The sequence below is a fragment of the Anoplophora glabripennis genome, unplaced genomic scaffold, assembly GCF_000390285.2.
Source record: "Anoplophora glabripennis isolate ALB-LARVAE unplaced genomic scaffold, Agla_2.0 scaffold385, whole genome shotgun sequence".
Taxonomy (NCBI): domain Eukaryota; kingdom Metazoa; phylum Arthropoda; class Insecta; order Coleoptera; family Cerambycidae; genus Anoplophora; species Anoplophora glabripennis.
Genome location: NW_019416539.1, coordinates 357,204 through 377,620, shown reverse-complemented (window position 1 = coordinate 377,620; position 20,417 = coordinate 357,204). Strand labels below are relative to the sequence as shown.

At 32.4% G+C, this 20,417-nt stretch overlaps 5 protein-coding genes across 5 annotated transcripts; 3 read left to right on the top strand and 2 right to left on the bottom strand.

Moving 5' to 3' along the window:
• The first annotated feature begins 89 nt into the window (after positions 1–89).
• On the top strand, positions 90–1,354 carry LOC108909541 (ER membrane protein complex subunit 2-like). The gene is made up of 5 exons (XM_018713916.1): positions 90–226; positions 280–393; positions 444–738; positions 812–1,064; positions 1,116–1,354. The coding sequence occupies exons 1-5, from the start codon at positions 211–213 to the stop codon at positions 1,275–1,277; spliced, it is 840 nt and encodes a 279-aa protein (XP_018569432.1). The 5' UTR covers positions 90–210; the 3' UTR covers positions 1,278–1,354.
• On the bottom strand, positions 1,346–2,289 carry LOC108909542. The gene is made up of 2 exons (XM_018713917.2): positions 1,940–2,289; positions 1,346–1,873 (listed from the first exon to the last, which is right to left on the bottom strand). Coding segments are annotated over exons 1-2 (441 nt in total). The 5' UTR covers positions 1,942–2,289; the 3' UTR covers positions 1,346–1,434.
• Positions 2,290–3,380: 1,091 nt separating this feature from the next.
• On the top strand, positions 3,381–7,294 carry LOC108909538 (protein Peter pan). Its single transcript, XM_018713914.2, has 5 exons — positions 3,381–3,606; positions 3,659–4,167; positions 4,226–4,480; positions 4,535–4,764; positions 6,952–7,294. The coding sequence occupies exons 1-5, from the start codon at positions 3,424–3,426 to the stop codon at positions 7,251–7,253; spliced, it is 1,479 nt and encodes a 492-aa protein (XP_018569430.1). The 5' UTR covers positions 3,381–3,423; the 3' UTR covers positions 7,254–7,294.
• LOC108909539 (tRNA (guanine(10)-N2)-methyltransferase homolog) lies at positions 7,264–11,738 on the bottom strand. The gene is made up of 8 exons (XM_018713915.1): positions 11,611–11,738; positions 11,498–11,560; positions 11,193–11,441; positions 11,009–11,143; positions 10,681–10,944; positions 10,452–10,590; positions 10,199–10,397; positions 7,264–7,626 (listed from the first exon to the last, which is right to left on the bottom strand). Exons 1-8 carry the CDS (start codon positions 11,674–11,676, stop codon positions 7,341–7,343), a joined length of 1,401 nt encoding a protein of 466 aa, XP_018569431.1. The 5' UTR covers positions 11,677–11,738; the 3' UTR covers positions 7,264–7,340.
• A 162-nt stretch (positions 11,739–11,900) lies between these two features.
• LOC108909551 (dnaJ homolog subfamily C member 10-like) lies at positions 11,901–20,356 on the top strand. The gene is made up of 13 exons (XM_018713927.1): positions 11,901–12,063; positions 12,549–12,717; positions 12,775–12,985; positions 13,083–13,297; positions 13,641–13,859; positions 13,918–14,127; positions 14,191–14,323; positions 14,415–14,627; positions 14,685–14,957; positions 15,660–15,796; positions 15,858–15,994; positions 16,049–16,253; positions 19,800–20,356. Coding segments are annotated over exons 1-13 (2,340 nt in total). The 5' UTR covers positions 11,901–12,061; the 3' UTR covers positions 20,016–20,356.
• Positions 20,357–20,417: the final 61 nt, after the last annotated feature.

The following is a 20,417-nucleotide window of genomic DNA, read 5'->3' as shown; positions in this document are numbered from 1 at the left end:
AATTTAGAGAACAAACTTTAGACACTTTCAGCTCAATGCTACCAATTTCACTAACGCACATGACATGTCAGGACAGATGACAGTTGACAGATGACAATTCATTAGTTTTATAGTCATTTGTATACCAGTTTGTGTAGTTTAACACGTATATATTATAATTAATTCTTAGTTAAACAGAGGGTTTCGGGTTCAGCTGTAAAAATACGAGTCATGGGGAATCTCAAAAGTAATTTTATGTGCATGTTTAATAAACAATTTGCTATCTTCCTTCTTTTGCAGGAGACCTGGAGCAGTTGAAAAGATACAGAGAAACCAATGAGCGTAAAAGTAGAGAAGTTGTTCAAATTTGGGACGATTCGATTTCCTCAAACATATATAATCTAGGAAAAGAAAGTAAGCATATTGTATTATTTTGAATTGCAGTAATATTTTCTGTATTTTAGAACATATCGTTTTGGAACAGGTGTCTATAGCAGCGGCAGATTCTTTTAGACTTAACATTGCACAAAGATGCATACAAGAGTTGTACAAGGACTTTCCTAATAGTTCCAGAGTGCGAATATTAGAATCGATGGTTTATGAAGCGGATGAAAATTATCCCAAAGCACTTCAAATATTAAATGATATTATTAAACAAGACAACACGAATAGTGCTGCTAAAAAGAGGAGAATTGCTATATTCAAAGCTCTTGGAAGATATACAGAAGCTATCAAAGAACTAACTGAATATTTGAAAACGTATGTTAATAAAACAGTTTTTAGTTATTGATTATTGAATAATAACATCTGTATGCATATACTTTTCTTTTAGCTTTATGGCTGACGTTGAGGCATGGCAAGAATTAAGTGAGTTGTACATAAATGAGCATGATTACAGCAAAGCTGCCTTTTGCGTGGAAGAATTAATTTTGCATAATCCACACAACCATTTGTTACATCAGAGGTATGCTGACATAAAATATACACAAGGTGGGTTAGAAAATTTGGAAATAGCTAAATCTTACTATTATCAAGCTCTGAGGTTAAATTCCAGGAATATTAGAGCTCTATATGGAATATATTTGGTAAGAATTCCTTTTTATTGAGTGAATATCAATCTAATTTTTAATTTCTAGACAACAACTGCTTCGCTAAATTCTCAGAAAAATGTGTCACAGAAGAAGAAAGATTCAACACAAAAGGTGATTGAGTGGAGTCTAAAACAAATAAGAAAGCGGTATGCTGATGAAAATGAGGTGAAAGAGATAGAAGAATCCTTGGCGGCCCTAGAAGTTTAAGCATTAAAAAAATGTTTAGGATATTTTTTAGGTGTTGTTTTTTTATGTTTATGAGAGTATTATTTATGTTGTACCATAGAAAAATAAAACATTATGTCAGTGTTTTTAATATATTGCGAATAAAAGTACTTTTATAATATTGTAATAAGTAACATTTTCAGTTGTTTGACAGTGTATTGTTGCTAGTATTGAAATGTTCACTAATACCTTTCAAACTCTCCATTACTTCACTGTGATGTTTTTCTTGAGCTGCTTTTATTTCTGTGAGTAATTGTATTTTAACACAATCGATGGAGATATTATTTTTAGGTAGAAACTGGAGAGAATTTGCAATGGACACGTCCTTTTCGTTTTCAATTTTGGAGTTGTCTTCACTTTCTATAATATTTATAGAACCAGCAGCCTCCATTTTGACTTTTTCACATATTTTCTGCTCCTCTTTAAACCATTTTTGCATACATTCGTAGTAAGGCCAAGTAATATTATCAGTTTCGCTTTTTGCCAACTGCTTGTAGCGTTGCACCAAATTCTGCCAACATTTACTTAACTGGTCAATAGAATATTTACCTTGGCATTGTAATAAAGACTGAATTATCCTAGAAAGAGTTTTTGTCAAAACTACTGTAGTTAATTATTTGATGTAAACGTAAAAAAATTCTTACATCCATCCATCCCTTGCGGTGTATTTTCTACCCGTAAAGAGATGCCGATGATTGTATCGAAGTTCTATAAGTTTTTTGATAAAATTTTGCCTTTCATCTAAAAAAAATCAAGTACATATTTTTTTGTTTTTTTTGTAAATATAATATCGAATACCATTGTTAAGTGAATGATTTAAAGAATTATCATTTTTTCCATCTAAATCAATTTCCGATTCTCTGCCAAAGGCTCTATCTATTTGTTCATAATATGGCCAAGTTATTGTTTCAGGATTTAGTGTAGTATTCTTTATTTGCTAAAAATCGACAGATTTGTATAAGATCTTAACATTTCTTATTTATTACTTTCTTTAGAAAATTCTGTACTTATTGATTTTTAAATAAAATTGATTTACCCTATATCTGGTCATCAAATTCATCCATTTCTTTTTAATTTTTGTTATAGTTACATAATCAGGTGCACCCGACTCCTGAAGTTCATCAAAGACGAGCCTAAAATAAAATAATTATTCTCACTTTATTTAAAATTATGTTGGTTGCACTACTTCCATCCCTCTGAAGCTGAATTTCTGCGTCTTGTAAACATTTTCGAGTGTTTCATTCTCAGATTTATTAATACTTGAACCCACTGAGGATCAACTGGAAAAATTTGTCCAAGTTAGTCAAATTGTTACAGAAAATTAAAAATTCTTACACTTAGTGCATTTCATAGGAAATATTTCTTGTTTTGCAATGATAGGATCAGCTTCATTCTCCATGCTTAGACCACTTTATCAGCTTCTGCTATTTGAAGATTGCTGAATTAGTTTTCAAGCAAACAAACTGTTTCTACTTTTTTAAACAAAAATGACAATAGGTTTCTGGATCAAAAAATCACTTGGTTTCTTGATTAGCAAAACATTTTTTGTTCCAAATGCGAATTATTAATCGGGAAGAAATAGTTAATTTTAAAGTATTGGAGTAAAATCAGTCTCTGTTTTACAATTTTCAGACTTTCATTTCAAATACATTTACATATCAACATCTTGCGTTTGGAATTGTAAATATTTTGATGATAAATGAATATGTATGGTGTAATAACATTCATTGATGTTATTACACTATACATATAATTCATTAAATTTACGTTCAATTTGTTTTAAAGACACTGAAGACATAAAATATAATAAAATAACTATCTATATTCACTATTTATAATTCGATATTAATCAAAAAATGTATAGCAAGATAAGTTCTTGTATATATGTCTAAGAACTGAAGAAAAAAATGCTAAGAAGTTAATTTAGTAATAACATTAAAAGACAAAAAAAAATTATTTAAATATGTGACGTTTACCAAATTGAAAATAGAAGCGACAGCTAAAAATTGCCTATGTCATATCGTGAAAATTGGCCTAAATCTAAACGTCAAATGCTACATGCTTTGCTTGAGAACCTAACCCACAAAACATAACATACCTAACCTCCAACCTGAAGTGAAAAAGCATAATGGGAAGAAGAAAACGAGGCCGTTGTGTTAAAAAGAATATTAACAATAACATTGAACCCGATGATATCGTCCAAGCACCACATTCCTTTGTTATTCATAAAGGACTTCCTGGTGGTCATACATTGGAATTGACGAAAGATTTTAGAAAAGTAATGGAGCCATTTACGGCTTCATCCTTAAAGGTACATTAACTTATGAAGACTTATATGTTTTATTAATAAATTATTGTTTCAGGAAAGGAAAAAGAATACTATAAAAGACTTTGTAGCAGTAGCTGGACCTCTTCACGTTTCTCACATTTCCATCTTTTCCAGAACAGAATTGGGAATGTATTTAAAAATAATGCGTTTACCTAGAGGTCCAACATTAACTTTCAAAATTCATAATTATTCGCTAGCTAGAGATGTCGTTTCATCTCTGAAAAAGCAAATTGTTGTAGACACAGCATTTAAACACTCTCCTTTAATAGTCCTAAATAGTTTTAGTGGAGAAGGTCAACAAATGAAGCTTATGGCCTCTATGTTTCAAAACATGTTTCCTACGATAAATTTAACATCTGTGGATTTGAACACGATAAGGCGATGTGTACTGTTGAATTATAATCCGACAACAAAACTGATAGATTTTCGACACTACACTATAAAAGTTGTTCCTGTGGGAGTTTCTAAAGGAGTAAAAAAGGTGGTCCAGGGGAAAGTTCCTAATCTGGCTAGATGTAGCGATATTTCCGAATTTTTCATAAAGTAATATAATTAGAATATTTTATTTATCAGTTATAGGTATATATATTTTTAATTTTAGGACAGGTTTATTATCTGAAAGCGAAGCTGAAGATGATCCTCAAAATCATGTAACTCTACCACAAAAGTTAGCATCTAGGGGTAATATAGAATCAGGAAAATCTGCTATTAGACTTAGTGAATTAGGACCCCGGTTAACTCTACAATTAATTAAAATTGAAGATGGTTTATTGGACGGAGAAGTTTTATATCACGACTTAATCCATAAGTCCGAGGAAGAAAAAGCAGAAATTGAAAAACGACGGGAATTGAAAAAGTATGTAAATAATTATGTGTAAATATAATTATAACTCTTAAATTTATTTTTAAGGACGCTGAAAGAGAAGAGGAAGAAAGCTCAGGAAGCTAATAAGAAAGCTAAGGATGATGCGAAACAAGAACAGAAAGAACGTTCACTGAAAGGTATACAAGGCAAGGTAAAGACGGAAACAGACATACAAATGCTAAAATCTTCAAAGGAAGCAAATAAAGCAGCTACCATCGAGGAAGATGATGACCGAGAGTATTACAAGCAAGAAGTCGGTGAAGAACCTGATAAAGGTAAAGTAAAACATATTTGTCTATTAACATTAAAAACGTATCATTTTTGGATACTTTTAAGTATAAAGTAGAAAACAGTGCAAATACAAAGCACAGTAATGTTTTTTTTTCACTTTGGTCAGTTGAATAAATACGTCATCCTGAATCAAGAAAGAACTGGTTCCTCCATTTTGAAAATTTTGAAGACATTGGTAGTAGAAACTTCCTCTTCGGATTTTTTTAAAACTTCACATGCGTGCAAAAATGGCACTTTAGATGGGTGTTGTATAATATAGGCCAGGAAAATAAGCTGGGAAATGACCATTTCGCGACATTTTGTTTTGGCAAGCTGAATTTTATCACTATAGATGCTAAATATTATGTACAATAACATACATATTAGTTTCCACAGTCATAAAAATGGGAGGAAGATTGTTTACAGGGTGGTTAATTGTATAATTTTTACGTAAATTCACTTTTTTCTCTTATAATTTTTTTTCGTTCATTTCCACGAGAAAACAGTAAAGTACTTTTTTTCGTCTTCAAAAGACCTACAAAACTAGCCCTGGAGCGTCAAAAAATATTGATTAGATCTAAAGTTATTAACAGAAGAAGTTTATTTGTGACTTTTGAATTAAACATTTATAAACTGCGTTATTTTTCCCAGAATGTTTTGGCATTGTATCCTCTCATTCCTTATTACTGTCTAATAACTCGCATAAAATCTGGAATCGGTAAGTTGAATAGTTTACAAGTTATGGCCTTTATAAACAAATTAACTAATTATTAGTCTGGACGATCCCGAGGATCTTCCACAATTGCACTGATTTTTTTCATGGTAGATTTCATACATTGAAATCTATCATTTTTTTTTAATTTCAAATTTGCAACCTGGATTTTTTTTATCTTTTAGCTTTAGTTGCAAAATGAAATATATGATGCATGAACGTGATATAGTTAGATATTATTACATATTCGGAAATCTTATTAAAAGAACTTTAAGTTAAAAAAAAAATCGTCAAGATTCGTTGAAAAACAACGGAGTGACAGACTGTCAAAGTTGATGGCCTATTGTTAAACAAATTAGGTTGGTAGCTGCAAAAAAAAATACTGTCATAACCGGCAACCCGAGTACTTTCCCACATAAAAATATTTTATTTGTGGAAGTATGTTAAGTGCATAAGAAATATTGTCGAAAGTTGGTGGATCGCTTGTTTTTCGGCGAGCCGTGGCGCGGCAGAAGTGTGGGGGAAGCGAACGACAGCGAGTTCAAAGAAAATGATGATAATATTCATAGTCCTACCGTTAAATAAGCGAAATTCGCTTGAAAATAATATATTTGACAGTCTGTAACTCTGTTGTTTTTCAACGAATCTTGACGATTATTTTTTTAACTTAAAGCTCTTTTCATAAGCTTTCCGAATATGTAATAATATATAACTATATTACGCTCGTGTGTCGTATATTTCATTTTGCAACTAAGGCTAAAAAAGAAAAAAATTTTCCAGGTTGCAAATTTGAAATTAAAAAAAAAAATGATATATTTCAATGCATTATTATGAAATCTGTCATGAAAAAAATCAGTGCGATTGTGGAAGATCCTCGGGATCGTCCAGACTAATAATTAGTTAATTCGTTTATAAGGCTATAACTTCAGATTTCGTGAGTTACTAGACAGTGATAAGGAATGAGAGGATGCGATGCCAAAACATTCTGGTAATAATAACGCAGTTTGTTTTTTAATATGACTACTATTGTATTGTAAAGTTGTGGGTAATTTTCTTGTGATTTCAAAACTAGAAAAATAGATCTATTAATAAACCTGCGATTTCTGCACTAACTTTATTACATATTTCAATAGAATGCTTTCTCAAGACCACAATGGTACAAGTTTTGAAAGTTATCTCTATAATAAGGAAGATAAGTTCAAACGAGTTTTCTAACAATGAACTCTAGACTCTTTATTATTAGACATTCCTCAAATCTTGCATCACTATATGTTGAGGATGTGCTCTATCCAAATATGTAAAAATATGCAGGGCTTTTTGTCAAAAAAAAAAAAAATTATAAGTGGATTATATCTCCAAAATTGAATTGTTCTGAGTAGTTTTGAAATTGCAACAAAATTTTCAACAACTTTTTCTAAGTACGAAAGTAAAAAAGATAATGAGGGTAGAATATGTGAATAACCTTGTACTATATTTTAAGATCTATTTTCTACAAACCGTACTGGAGGCAAAAGGAAGTTTGAGGGACCGCATTTTCGGAATAAGAGGGCTAAACAAGAAAATAGTGCAGAAAAACGTCCCCAGCATAGTTTTTCTCATAACAACGAAAAGAAAAAGCCATTTGGTAAAGATAATAAATTCAAAGGAAACAAATTCAAAGGTGACAAGAAAATGAAGAGTAAAGGCAAGGGTGTGGATAAAACTAATTCATATAACAGAGACCACAGGCCGATTGGTGGGAAAATTACGAAAAAGAAATTTAAAGGGAGGAGCAAAAAATAATCTAAAAATATTTATTTTTTAATAAACAACTTCATAAAATATTTCTTCTTAAGTATAAAACCTATGAAATTTTAATAAAAAATTATTCTAAGCATTCACTGTGTTGTCTCGTTCATGTCGTAACCTATTTTCTTCTCGGACTTGGGCTTCCCTCATTCTTTTTTCTTTCCTCGTTTCCTCTCGTATAATAAAATATTTTTCTCTGAAGTCAGTTATTTCGTTATGTTTTAAATCAAGTTCTGCTTCTGTCGGTTGTCTAACTTTCACAAAAGTTAGTAGCCTTCGAGATGTTACTTTGCTTAGAGCTTGCTCGCAATTTGCTATTAACCTTAGGCATGGATGAGTAGGGAGACCATTTTCGTTATAATCTTCTCTGTAAAAGTAAAGTGAATTTATTGGCAGTGTTCCGTTCATAGGCCGATATCCTGAAAACCAGAAGAGCTACCCAAGTAGATGACTTCTATAATGAGTACAAATGATATTCTACCTAGCAGTATACACTGTATTTCATTTTTCACCGAACCATTCTTACAATTTGTTTATTTTAATTCGAAACGTTTTAACAATTTAATACGAAATAATTCCCGCAAAGTGATTATTCCGATATAATCAAGTATTTTAGTCATAGGCATCTGGTCATAACGTTAAAAAAGGGATAGACTTTTTGAAAAAAATTATTAGCAATTCTTTTTTTCATCTAAAAGTTAGTAACTTATATTTAACCTCTATATAATATCTAGAGTGAAAAACTATTAAATACTGAGCATATTTTGTACTACAAACAATTCTTAAATAATCACTGATTTCCTAGACATTTCAACTTAAAAAAAATATTTTTAAGCAAGACCATTATCATAAAATTTTGGGTCATGGATGCTTTAGAGTTTTTTTTTATATTCTGCTGGCTAAAATGACAACAAAGCTTATGTTATCCAATTCCCAATTTGAGTAGAAATGATACAGGATATTCAGTTACCAATTGGCCAAATATTGTCAATATGTTGAAAATTAAGGAAGAAATTTGTCAAAAGTTGCTTTCATTTTCGAGATATTGGGTCTCAAAAAAATTTAAACTATTTTCATGCATGTCCCGGATATTTTAAGCAATTTGTCTTGTCATGGGAAAATTGTTTCAGATCGCAGAGCCATCTATTTAGCACTATGAAAAGCAATGTCATTTGTGCTTAGAATTAAAATCACTTATATGAGCACTATATATACATTTTTACATAACTTGGATATCTCTTGGTTTTCAAGATTTAGGGAAAGAAGTTTGAAACAACACCCTGTAGATATACAGGGTGTCTGGGAAGTATATAGCATACTCTCGGGAGTGTATAGGGGAGGTCAAAATAACCCTAGTTTATGCTAAAAAAAAATCCTAAAGTGCCCCTTAACAGAGATACAGAGCCCCAAAGGGGTACCCAGCGATTTACCTTTCCGGTTCTAACTTTTGAACCGACTTGTGTAATTTAATGAAATTTTAATATTTTATGTAGACCACAAAGGCTCATAAAGCCATACAGTAGATGCCATCTACTACAGTAGATGTTTTATACTGTCAGAGAAGTCAGGAACGGACTTGCCACTACACTCGTTGGGCCAAAATTTTGACAAGTGTTATTTTATAAAGCTGAAAACTGAATTTTTAAATACTTTGGTCATTCCTCTTTGCAAAAGATACTCTACATTTGTTTCGATAAAATTAGCCATTTTTGAAAAAATTAAGTTTTTGTACAAAACAAAACGAGGAATAATTTCCCCCTTTCGCAATAATTGTAATATGAATGATTAATAGAAGGTGCCTATAATAAATTAAAATTACCTGAATCACACCAAATTTCGCATTGTTGCACTGTACTGCTAGGCAATTTGTCAACAACTAAAATTTATGGCCCAGTCGCCCAGTGCGGCTGTGTTTGTACGCTGTTTGCCCGCGCGTTTCAATGGAATATAATTTTATAAAAACAGATTGCTTTTATATGACTTTACAACATACATTATTTTATAGTCACCATATTTTTTTTACGTCAATACGAACATTCAAAAAAATTTTGTTTTTAAAAATTACTTAAGTAAACTAATTTATGTTTGATTATAATCATTTTCGTTGTTTTATAAAATGTACATAATAAAAAATAAAGAAAAATACTAATCTGACAGATTTGAAATATTTTGAAAATCATTTCAAGTTTTCAATAAAAATATTTTCTACTATTTTCTTAAAGCAGTGTTTCGTTTGAAAATCGTAGTGGCAATACCTCCGATATCTGAAATTGACGTTGTTCAGGTGAATTACATACCTAATAAAAATTAAGTGGCCAACATTAATTCCATGAAACAAGATTTTGCATAATATCATACAGAAATTTAACAATGAAGACTAATGATGAAAAATATATGATTATATATACGAATCAAGAAAGATGAGATTTGACAATGCCTCCCAATTTAGTATATGTAATGTATTTGAGTTTATTCTGGCCTGTCCAGCGGTGGATTATGAAAATTTCAAATAAGATTTAAAAAATCCAGTTTTTAAGATAAAACTTGAGAAAACAAACTATGATGTTCCTAAAGGTCAAAGTTATCCGCAATTCGAGTATGATCCCCAAGCATAAACCCTGTATGCTTTTAGAACATTTTTCATATTGCGTCGGTTAAAATGATAATAAAATTTGTGTTAGCCAATTAATAGTTTGACCAGAAATTATACAGGATGTTTAGTTACTAATCGGCCAAACGTTATCAACAACAAAGTAAAGACGGTGCAAATAGTTTTGTTGAAAAGTTACTTAGTTTCTTTGGCAAAGTTGAAAAAATTAAAACCATTTTCAGGAATATCTCAGAAATTCTATATCTCTTGGTTTTCAAAATCTATGGGTGGGGAGTTTTAAGCGGAACACCATACATATTTATTTTCTGTCCTGTATGCACATATTTACCTAAATACTGGAAACCAACATACTACACGCCCTCCCACCTTCAAATGATTTGCAGAGAATAAAAGGAGGTCTCTATAAATATTTGATATTCCGTACTCAATTTTTGCAGGTATATGTGTAGATAAATGCTCCTCGCTCACTGTATAATTTTCCTTGCTAGTACCGACTCTTTCGGTGGCCTCCCTGATACCGTAAGGGGCTGAAAATCTAAGTTATATCAGTTAGAAAACGATTACCATATAAAATTCTTTACGATCTGTGATGATTGCGTCGAATTGGCAGTCATTTTTCCAAAACGGCACTGAAAAATCATTGACCAAGACATCCAAATATTTATGCTCCAAGTTATATTGCCTCATGTTTGCTCTTATACTTTCATCTTTTTCTCTTCTCTAATGGTTCACAAAATGAACGTAAATAAAACTGAATTTAAAAAACAGTAGACAAATTTTAAATCTAACTTTAACAATTTGATAAAATACCTTTTGCGTTATTCTAGAGGGCCTCGTTCTTCCATGTAACATCAGGTAATCAATATCGGTGCCAAAAACATAACCACCAAATTCTGCAGCCGCTACTAAAAGTGACCCGCTACCTACAAAAGGGTCTAATACAATATCCCCATCTTTCACACAAGCTTGATTTGCCATTAACAGTGATAATTGGGGATCCATACTGGTGTTACCAATAAATTTCCTAGTTTTTAGAGAAAACTTCCTTATCAGTTGTCTTAATCCACTAGCAACCTAAATTATTTAATGATTTGTAAGGCAATTTCTCGATTATTATATTCAAATGAAAATATCTTACCCATCTGCCAAAGAATACATCATATGGTAATTCAGGAGGATTATTCGCTACAGTTCCATAATACTCAATATACTGTAAAGTAACATCTGGGTTCTTCAAATTAACTGGTCCTTGTACTGGTAAATAACTGAAAGTCTGAAAGATATCCTAAAATTTTTGTTATTATGATAAAATGTACTCCTACCTCTAACTTATCAACTTTTTGTTTTTGAGTGAAATGTCTGCAGAAAGTTTCTACTTCGATCTTGAAGGATATGTTGGGTTGAAAATATGGATCCATTAAATGCTTTGGGTAGCATTTAAGCTTTTCATGTAGTTTCCACATATCTTTCTCATGACCCCATAGTTCTAGACAGTTTCGTAGAGATACAGACCTACTGGCTAATAATTTGACATCGTTTTCAGAAGCAAATTCTACAATCCAATACGGTTCCTTTAACAATAATAAGTAAATGACACCGACAAAATAACAATATATACTTAACTTACGTTGTTGGGCTTTTGCGCAAACCTCATTTCAATGCTGAAAAGTGACAGCAGGGAATCTATTTCCTGAAATTAATTTTTCACTAGAAATATTACAAAAAATTGTGAATACATACTGCAAATCTGAATTCAATGTGTTCTTGAGCAAACCATAGTAAATACGTTCTCCAAGACTTATTCATTTTTTAAATAAAACTAGATTTTCAATTTTTGACTATAAATTTTTAGGTTAGAAACCAACAGGTTAGAGTTTGTTTCGTTTCGAGGTTAGGTTATTTATATTTATAAGAAAGAAATCTGTAACTTTAAAAACGTTTTTTCAGAGCCATCTTTTAACTATTTGCAAAAGATCATTCAAGGCTACATTAAGCTGTAACTTTGACATGACATAAGACATCTGTTTCAAACTAATAAAAAGCCGGGCCGAAATCCTATAAAATTTTGTAACTTCCGCATTTGCAGTAAGCAGAATAATGTACAACAGTGGGTGTTATCAGTTAAATTGAGGTTGATATGTACAACAACTTTGTGAACAAGAATCTCAACGATTTTTATTAACTACAGAAGATGTAAGTAAAATATTTTAAGCGGCTGTATTTTCTTAATTTGTGATTGTCTTATGTTGATTTGTAGAGCTTTTAGGACCACGTCATTCCTACATCTGCAGATTTTTTTATTAACCCGTGTTGCAGATGTATTAATGGTTTAGAATTGTAATTATGAATTAAAAGCTTTAGCTAACAAGTTTCTTTATTAAATAAAATATTTTTAAAGCTAATGTGTTTCAAATCAAACTTTATGCCAGAATTGTTCTGAATATTGTGCCTTTAAACATACTATATAAGTAGCTCCAGTTTTTATAATAAACAAAGTCAAATATGTATATACCTAAAATCACTTAATTTGTCATGAATTTTATTCAAAATATTTTTTAGTAGATTAAAATACTACAGAAATAAATTTTAAAGATTTTTTGTAATTATTTAATATATTATTTACGTAAAATCACGCAGTAAACAAATTTGTCACAATTTTGATATTTTTATATTTTCAGGAAATTGTGTATCGGGAGTCTGCTTATTGTGTTATTCTGTGTACACCTACAAGCTGAGGAGGAGGATGATTATTATAAACTCCTAGGTGTAGGCAGAGACGCAACCGTTAAAGAAATCAGAAAAGCCTTCAAAGTTCTGGCTGTTAAACTACATCCAGACAAAAATCAAGTATAACATTAATATAATTTTGTTGCTAAGTTCTTCTGTTACCTTTTGATATTTTAGGATGACAAAAATGCTGGTGCGGTTTTTGTAAAATTAGCTAGGGCTTATGAAGTATTAAAGGACCCGCAGACTAGAAAACATTACGATCTGCATGGTGATTCACCCGATTCTGTTAAAAAACAACAGTACCACAGTTATACATATTACAGAGACCAGTTTGGAATATATGACGATGATCCAATTATTGTGACCCTCAGCAGAAATGATTATGGTAGGCATATAAATTATAATCAAATGTATTTTTCTTACTTAATATGAACTTAATCTCTGTTGAATGTAAAGCTATAATTTAATTTGTTTTTCTGTAGAACTGAATGTTTTGGACAACAACCAGGCATGGTTTGTTAATTTTTATTCTCCCAATTGCCACCATTGTCATGAATTGGCCCCGACTTGGCGAAAATTGGCGCGGGAATTAGAAGGTGTTATACGTATTGGTGCTGTGAATTGTGAGGATGATTACGCTTTATGCTACCAGCTGTCAATAGAAGCTTATCCCACATTGTTGTATTACGAGAAAGAGGTATGTTGTACAACTTTTACTTAAAAAAATGGTACAGAGTTTTTTTCAGTAATACTGTTTCTGTTAATTATTGAATAATGATTTTTTTAATATTTAAAATTGTTTTGTCTCAACACGTTATCTTAGGATATTAGATTAGGAAGTTCTAGTTAAATGTGACCTTTTGGTCATTCTATTTATATATTATATTATATACATCGATTTATCTTAATGTATTTAATTATAAATGGAATTAAAAAAAAATTATTTTTATTAAGCCACATACTCGTTTTTAATTAACATGTCAATATGTATTACGTTTTATATTTTAACAACATTTTTTTATTTTAATACCCGTTTTTAGTCCCATGTGTACGAAGGTGAACGATATAGAGGTGACAGGAGTGTGGAAGCGTTAGAGGATTTTGTGCTGTCAAAAATAAAGGTCGATATTGAAGAAATTTCATCGAGTGATTGGGAAAACCTTGACTTTGACAGGAAACAATGGTTACTTTTCCTTTGTGGCGATAACAATGTTAATTGTCCAGAAAGGAAAACTATGACAAAATTAGCTGCTTCGTTGGTATTACATTATAAATTGTTTTTTTAGAGTTTATATTAAATTACTTGATATTTTACAGGAAGGGTTAATATCGACTGGAATTGTGAATGATGAAACGCTTTGCGTAAATATATCACCGAATTATAAAGACCACCCAATCGCATTTTGGCAGGTTAAAGATGGTAAAATAGCTGTCCACAGCATAAAAGGCGCAGATACAAAAGAAATCTTAGAGAACGTTCTTAATAAACTTCCAAATCCCAAATCTGTAGATGCAGAAGGGTTCAAGGTAATAATATTAAGTTATTGTATTTCCACCGGTTTACTATATGTATTTTTTATTTTTTTTCAGAAAATTCGTACTGGGTTAAGGGACACCTCCAAAGACGAGAAACCCTGGTTGCTTTGTTTTTATTTAGGAGCAGCTACTGAATTGAATTTGCAATTGAAACGCCTGCCCGCGTTTATTCCAAATATCAAAATAGGTAAGTGCAGTAAACCTCTATACCTACATTATTAGGAGGTTGTAGTATGAAGGTAGGTCGTGATTATGTTATTCTGTTACAAATATTTCAGGACTGATCCACTGCGGCAAAAATTCTGCTCTCTGTGCGACTCTAAACGTCGTCCGATATCCCACTTGGGGCATCTTGAAGGTTGGTGGAGCTTTCGAGTTACATCAGGGCAGAGATATACTCCACGAAGTGGCGGCATTCGCCCGGGACGGCGTCAAAGCTGTCAATTTCCACGCTCTCTCGCCTGCCGACTTCAACAATTTAATAAAGGATGGTAAGAAAACTTGCTAGGTAACATTTCATTATCGTTTCTTGGTTGAATTATTCGAAGGTACCCCTTGGCTTGTCGATTGGTACGCTCCCTGGTGTCCGCCATGCAGGAAAGTTATGCCAGAACTGAGGAAAGCTAGTCAAGAATTTGATTCTGAGAAAGTCAAGTTCGGTACGATCGACTGCACTTTGCACAGAGCGCTTTGTTCGGCGCACGGCATCAATTCGTATCCGACGATCGTATTGTACAACAACAGCCAAGTGCACAAGTTCCACAGCGTTCCTAACGCGGCTTCTATAGCTGAGTTTGTAAATGATATGATAAATCCAATCGGTAAGTGGTTAAATATTTATTGTAAAATGGTTCATTAATTTTTATACTTTATTTTTGTATATTGTTATTTTATTGTTTTCAATCTCGCATTTAATTTTTTGAAATTATTAGGTAATTATTAAATTGAGTGTTATTACTAAGGTCCAAGAGTAAACTACATTCCAAATACTTTGCTTTCACATAAAAATGTATTTCTACACAAAAACAAAACATAAAGAACACAAACAAATCAAATATACAGATTGTACCAAACGGACCATATTCAGTTTCAGTTTCGTCGTCTTTTCCTTCCTCCTCCTCCTCCTTCTCCGCCTCCTCCTCCTCTTCCGCCTCCTCCTCTTCCGCCTCCTTCTCCTCTTCCGCCTCCTTCTCCTCTTCCGCCTCCTCCTCCTCTTCCGCCTCCTCCTCCTCTTCCGCCTCCTCCTCCTTTTCCGCCTCCTCCTCCTCTTCCGCCTCCTCCTCTTCTGCCTCCCCTACTCCTCCTCATCCTCCTCCCCTCCTCCACTCCCCAGTGCCCCGTTATGAGTCCTGTCACTCTCCTGAGCCGAATTTTATTCAAGCTCTGTTTTATCTGTTTTGTAAAATTTTTCAAGAAAATGTTTCAATTAACTCGGTAAAATAAAATAATTAATAATAAAAAAATACCTGGTCCTTTATCTCCATCAAATTCTACCAGTTTAATTGGTTCTCTTTTGTACACAGTGCTGTCATTGGATGAGGTCAATTTTGCCCAAATAACAAGGAAACGCAAGGACGAATTGTGGGCTGTGGATTTTTATGCCCCTTGGTGCGGCCCTTGTCAGAAACTAGCTCCAGAGTGGAGAAAATTTGCTAAAGAGGTAGACGATTTTGGAATATTTAAATATTCACTGTTGTAGTTACAAATTTTTTTATATTCAGGTGACTCAGTTTCCCGAGGTTAAGATTGCTCAAGTGGACTGCGTGGCCAATGCGGAACTCTGCAATGCCCAAAATATCAGAAGCTACCCGACAATCAGGTTGTACCCCCTTGGAAGTAGGGGACTGACCAGTGTCGCGTAAGTAATTTGCTGACTTGCAAAGTATGCAATTTGATAATTTTTTTTTTGTAGCATATATACTGGTAATCGTGATTCTGTGTCTCTCAAGAGGTGGCTTCTTAGTTTTTTGCCGACTTCAATTGAATCGTTCACTGCCGAAGACTTCCGGCAAAATATCTTGACTAAAAATTATTTTCTTCCTTGGCTTGTAGACTTTTATGCGCCTTGGTGCGGGCACTGCACACATTTCGAGCCAGAGTTCAGGGTAGTGGCCCAGGTGAGTTTAATTTTAAAAATTTACTACTATATGTTTCAAATGTGTTGGCTCTTCGCATTTAATGTTTAAGGAAAAGGAACTAAATGTTTTTAATGTAATCGTCTTTGATATATTTGCTCTGTTTTATATGCTCCAGTGCCAAAGTAGTAAATCAAATTACAATTTTTACTGCTTTTAAAGTAATAAAATAAATTTGTTTATTTTTCGTATGGAAATTGTAATGTGCTGTTCATTTTGCATAGTGTTCCAGTATGTTCAGCCTGTGTGTGTATATTTGGAATGTTCTAGCGCTTATAACAGATAAACGCTTTTTTCTGTCTTTGCTTGTCTTTGCAAAGAAAGACTACCGAGGTTGCATAGCTTCATTTATTGAAATCCTCTCCTAACTCAGTTTCCAGCTATACTTGTCATTGTGTGTCATAAGCATACAAATGGAAAAAGTGTGTTGCTACTTTCTCAGTTTAGTTATTCTCATAAGAATTGTTAAAAATGGAATCAAACACAGGTGTTAGCGGTCAATCTGATAATTGGAACAGATTTAATAGATCAAGAATATTCTACAATAAATAGCGAGTGCAAAATACAGACATGTTGGTGAGTGATGTCATGGTACAGCTCTTTAACAAAAGTGTTTATCATAAACTAAAAAATGGTGGAAGAGTAAAAAAACAGATAACTGAAACAAGTGGTAGAAAAAGAATTGAAATTGACAATGTGATCCTAATAGGAAGATTCACAAATTTTATTGTAGAAATGAACTTGCAATGTCGATGAAAGTTAAAACTACAAACTGCAAAGATGAAGATGTGTCTGGATTATCCCAAAAAGTTTTACTGTGTACTATCCATGAAAAGAATTTTTGTTATTTAAAACAAAATCAAAAAGGTATGCCGATAGAAAAAAATGAAATTGTGATATGGTGAAGAGATTTAAAAATATACAGGGTGATTTACAACTAATCCAAAAAAATTTGAGAATACATGCGGCATGAGAAATGGAGTGAATATCGTAAAAAAAATGTTGAAGTTATACTACATTTAACGACTATATAGCTGGACAACTGTAGTCTCTACCGTCATTTGCAATACACATGGAGAGCTACGTGGCCTCAACGACTCCGAATACTGAAATCCGATTTTGCAATCCTGGTTGCGACAGTGTTTACCTGTTATCTGTGGTGTTTACAATAGTTTTTTAATAGTTAGTGTCAAAAATGGTTTGTGTATAGCAATTCGGTTTTAATGTATGGTGAAGCAAGACAACATTTGTCTTAGTTCATATAAACTCTCATATAAGACGGACCCAAATGTGTTTATACATCGGTGGACAAAATTTTGAACAATTGTTGTTATAACATCGGGTATGTCAAATGATTTTATTATTTAAAAACACAAATTAATTTTATTAATTAATAAAGTCTAAAGCAATTGAATTTGCCGATATAAAATAGGTGCTATAAAATTCTATTTATTTGATTCCTTGTGAAAGTTTTTGTTCGTTTTTTCACACCGCCATATCGGTCGCATTGGGCGAGGTAAGTTTTTACAGTGGACAGGTTCCAGTGCCGTGCAGATGCATATTTTTAAATCATTTTCGAACTGTCCTTTTTGATTTTTTCTTTGCAAAATTGTATTTGTTAGGGTCCCTTGTAGTCCTTGTACATCCAGAATTTTATGAAAGTTTATTTCATCAAAACATGGGTAAATGGACATACAGTTTCAATGTCAACAGCAAATGACAAGCAATTTTAGAAAAGCTACAGGCGCCCTCTGGAAAAAGATGATGATTAAGGGGCACTGTAGGGGTTGGAAAAAAAGGATTTTTTTTTAATTTTTAAGGAAAAATGGTTACAAGATATACTGTCAGGAACAAAAAGGCTTTATTGTACACGTTTTCAGTAGTATTGTCAATTTTCTCAAACGATTTGGATTCAAAATGGCGTCTGTAAGTGCTGGCAACAAACGACACCTTTTTTCAGAGGACTATATGGTTAGAAGGGTTTCTTATTAATGGCTGGTCTTGGAACAAAAAACAAAATTTTTTTAATGTAATAGTAAACGCTAGGAAACGTAAAATTAAAAAATATTAGTAATTGTTGATTTAGTGAACATTCAAAAAAAGTATTGAAAAAAGCCAAAAATTTTGTGCATTAATAACAATTAATAACAACGAAAATTGTTAATCAGTCAAAAAACTGCTGTGATCTTCCTTGAGTTATGTTATTGTGAAGCTCTTTACAAAATTTCAAGTCGATTCGTTGGAAACTTTTTGAGTTATATTTCCGGCCAGTTAAAAAAAGTGGTTTTTTGAAAAACGTTTTTAATGGTTTTGTTGCTATTCAGCATAAGAAATTTGTTATACAGGGTGTAACTTTCAGTGAGGGTCATTTTTTTTAGAGGTAATGGTACATGTTTCCCTGAATACAAATCCGAAATTCTTTTTTTTTAATCAAATAAATTGTCGAGTTATACCTAATTAGTTTTTTAAAATGTACTTTAATACTTGTGCACGCCGCCACTGTAATATTCATGTATTACAAATATGTACATGAATTGTAGGCAACCTACAATGCATGTGAAGGGAAATAGTGCGGGTCAATAGTGAGAAAGCAAAGGGGGGTTAGTTGTTGTTCTGCATTGAGATACATTACATCTAACTGTGAATTTGAATGTTTTTCATCGCTGGAATCCATCAACAGACTATTTATTTTTGTATATTTCATTTATCATTATTGATTAACTGTTTGAGTTTTTTGCTGGGTTACTAAACTTGTTAAGTACTTACTGTTTGTGTGGTGAACACATATTCAACAAAAGTAACTCGTGAATGGTGTGGAAAGGTGTGCTGAGACTAAAGCCCTCTATTATTTGAGGTTACACTAGCTTGTCCAGTGGTGGGGTACGAAAATTACTAAAAAAAGTTTTTACAATGGAATTTGAAAAATAAACTATTGATATATGTTTCTAAAGGTCAAGGGAAGCTTCTGTATAAATATGACCCCCACTTACATACACTCTGTATGCATAGTCTTAGTCAGCAATGCCTGCACCATATAATTGTGGTTCTATGTTGAAATTTTCTTCATCTTCTTCTTTTCGGTTTGATCTGACGCTCAATCTGGCCTCTATAATAGGTAACTATCGCGCGGTCTCACGAGTTACAATAAGCAGCGTGCTGCGAGTGGTCGCGGTCTACTTCGAAAAAACTTGTGTTCCCATTTTTTCCCCCAACTAAAACTTTTTTCCTATATTCTTCACATAATGAAGTATTGTTTAAACCATTTATTCAAAAATTCTATAGTAGCTTTACCCCTTAAGTTATAATCCATATATTTTTCACAATTTACTTTTTTTTAATATGTTCAAGGTGAGGGGCCAATACATTTGAAACCTAGTAGTTTCCTAGAAACTACGATATGAGCAAATTTATCAAATTGTCGATTAGATTCAGAACAGTATTCGGTGCAGTTTGGAATTAAATGTTCAACTTTTTATTTGATAAAATCTCCCAAAGCGAACATACTTTATGTTTATATTTCACTTTCAGAGGTTAGAGGGCAGGGTTAGGACCGCAAAAATTGATTGCGAGGCAGAACGTGTGTTTTGCGGTAGGCAAGGTATAACAGGTTATCCTACTCTTAGGCTGTATTTATCTCCCAAAGAATTCTTCACGATAGACAATCAAGATGCTGCTCATATCTTGAGACGGGTAAAAGAGATCGTTGAGCAGTATAAACATAAGCAACACCATGACGAGCTGTAGTACAATTTTTTTCACGACTTTTATGTTTAAATCAAATGACATTAAATGGATGGCAAAATGTAACGGCATTTCAAAGTTTTTGTTGCCGCATTATTAACAGATTTTAACAATAACTTTGATGAAACTATCAAAGAAAGTGCCATTCTTTGCGGTGTAGAAGATAATTGCTAATATTAAGAGTTAGCGCAAGTACTGAAATTTTCCCGTGGCAATTGTAATTTCGTATAATTACTTCAGTAGCGTTTTTTAATACTTGATGCTTTTTCTGTGCATATTTAACGTAGATCTGATTACCATTTAACTGCCTTAATATGCTCTTAATTGATGTTACCGTGCAGTATTTATCTGTTGTGTTACGTGTAAATTTTAACCAAATAAAATTCCAATTAATGGTAAAGTATC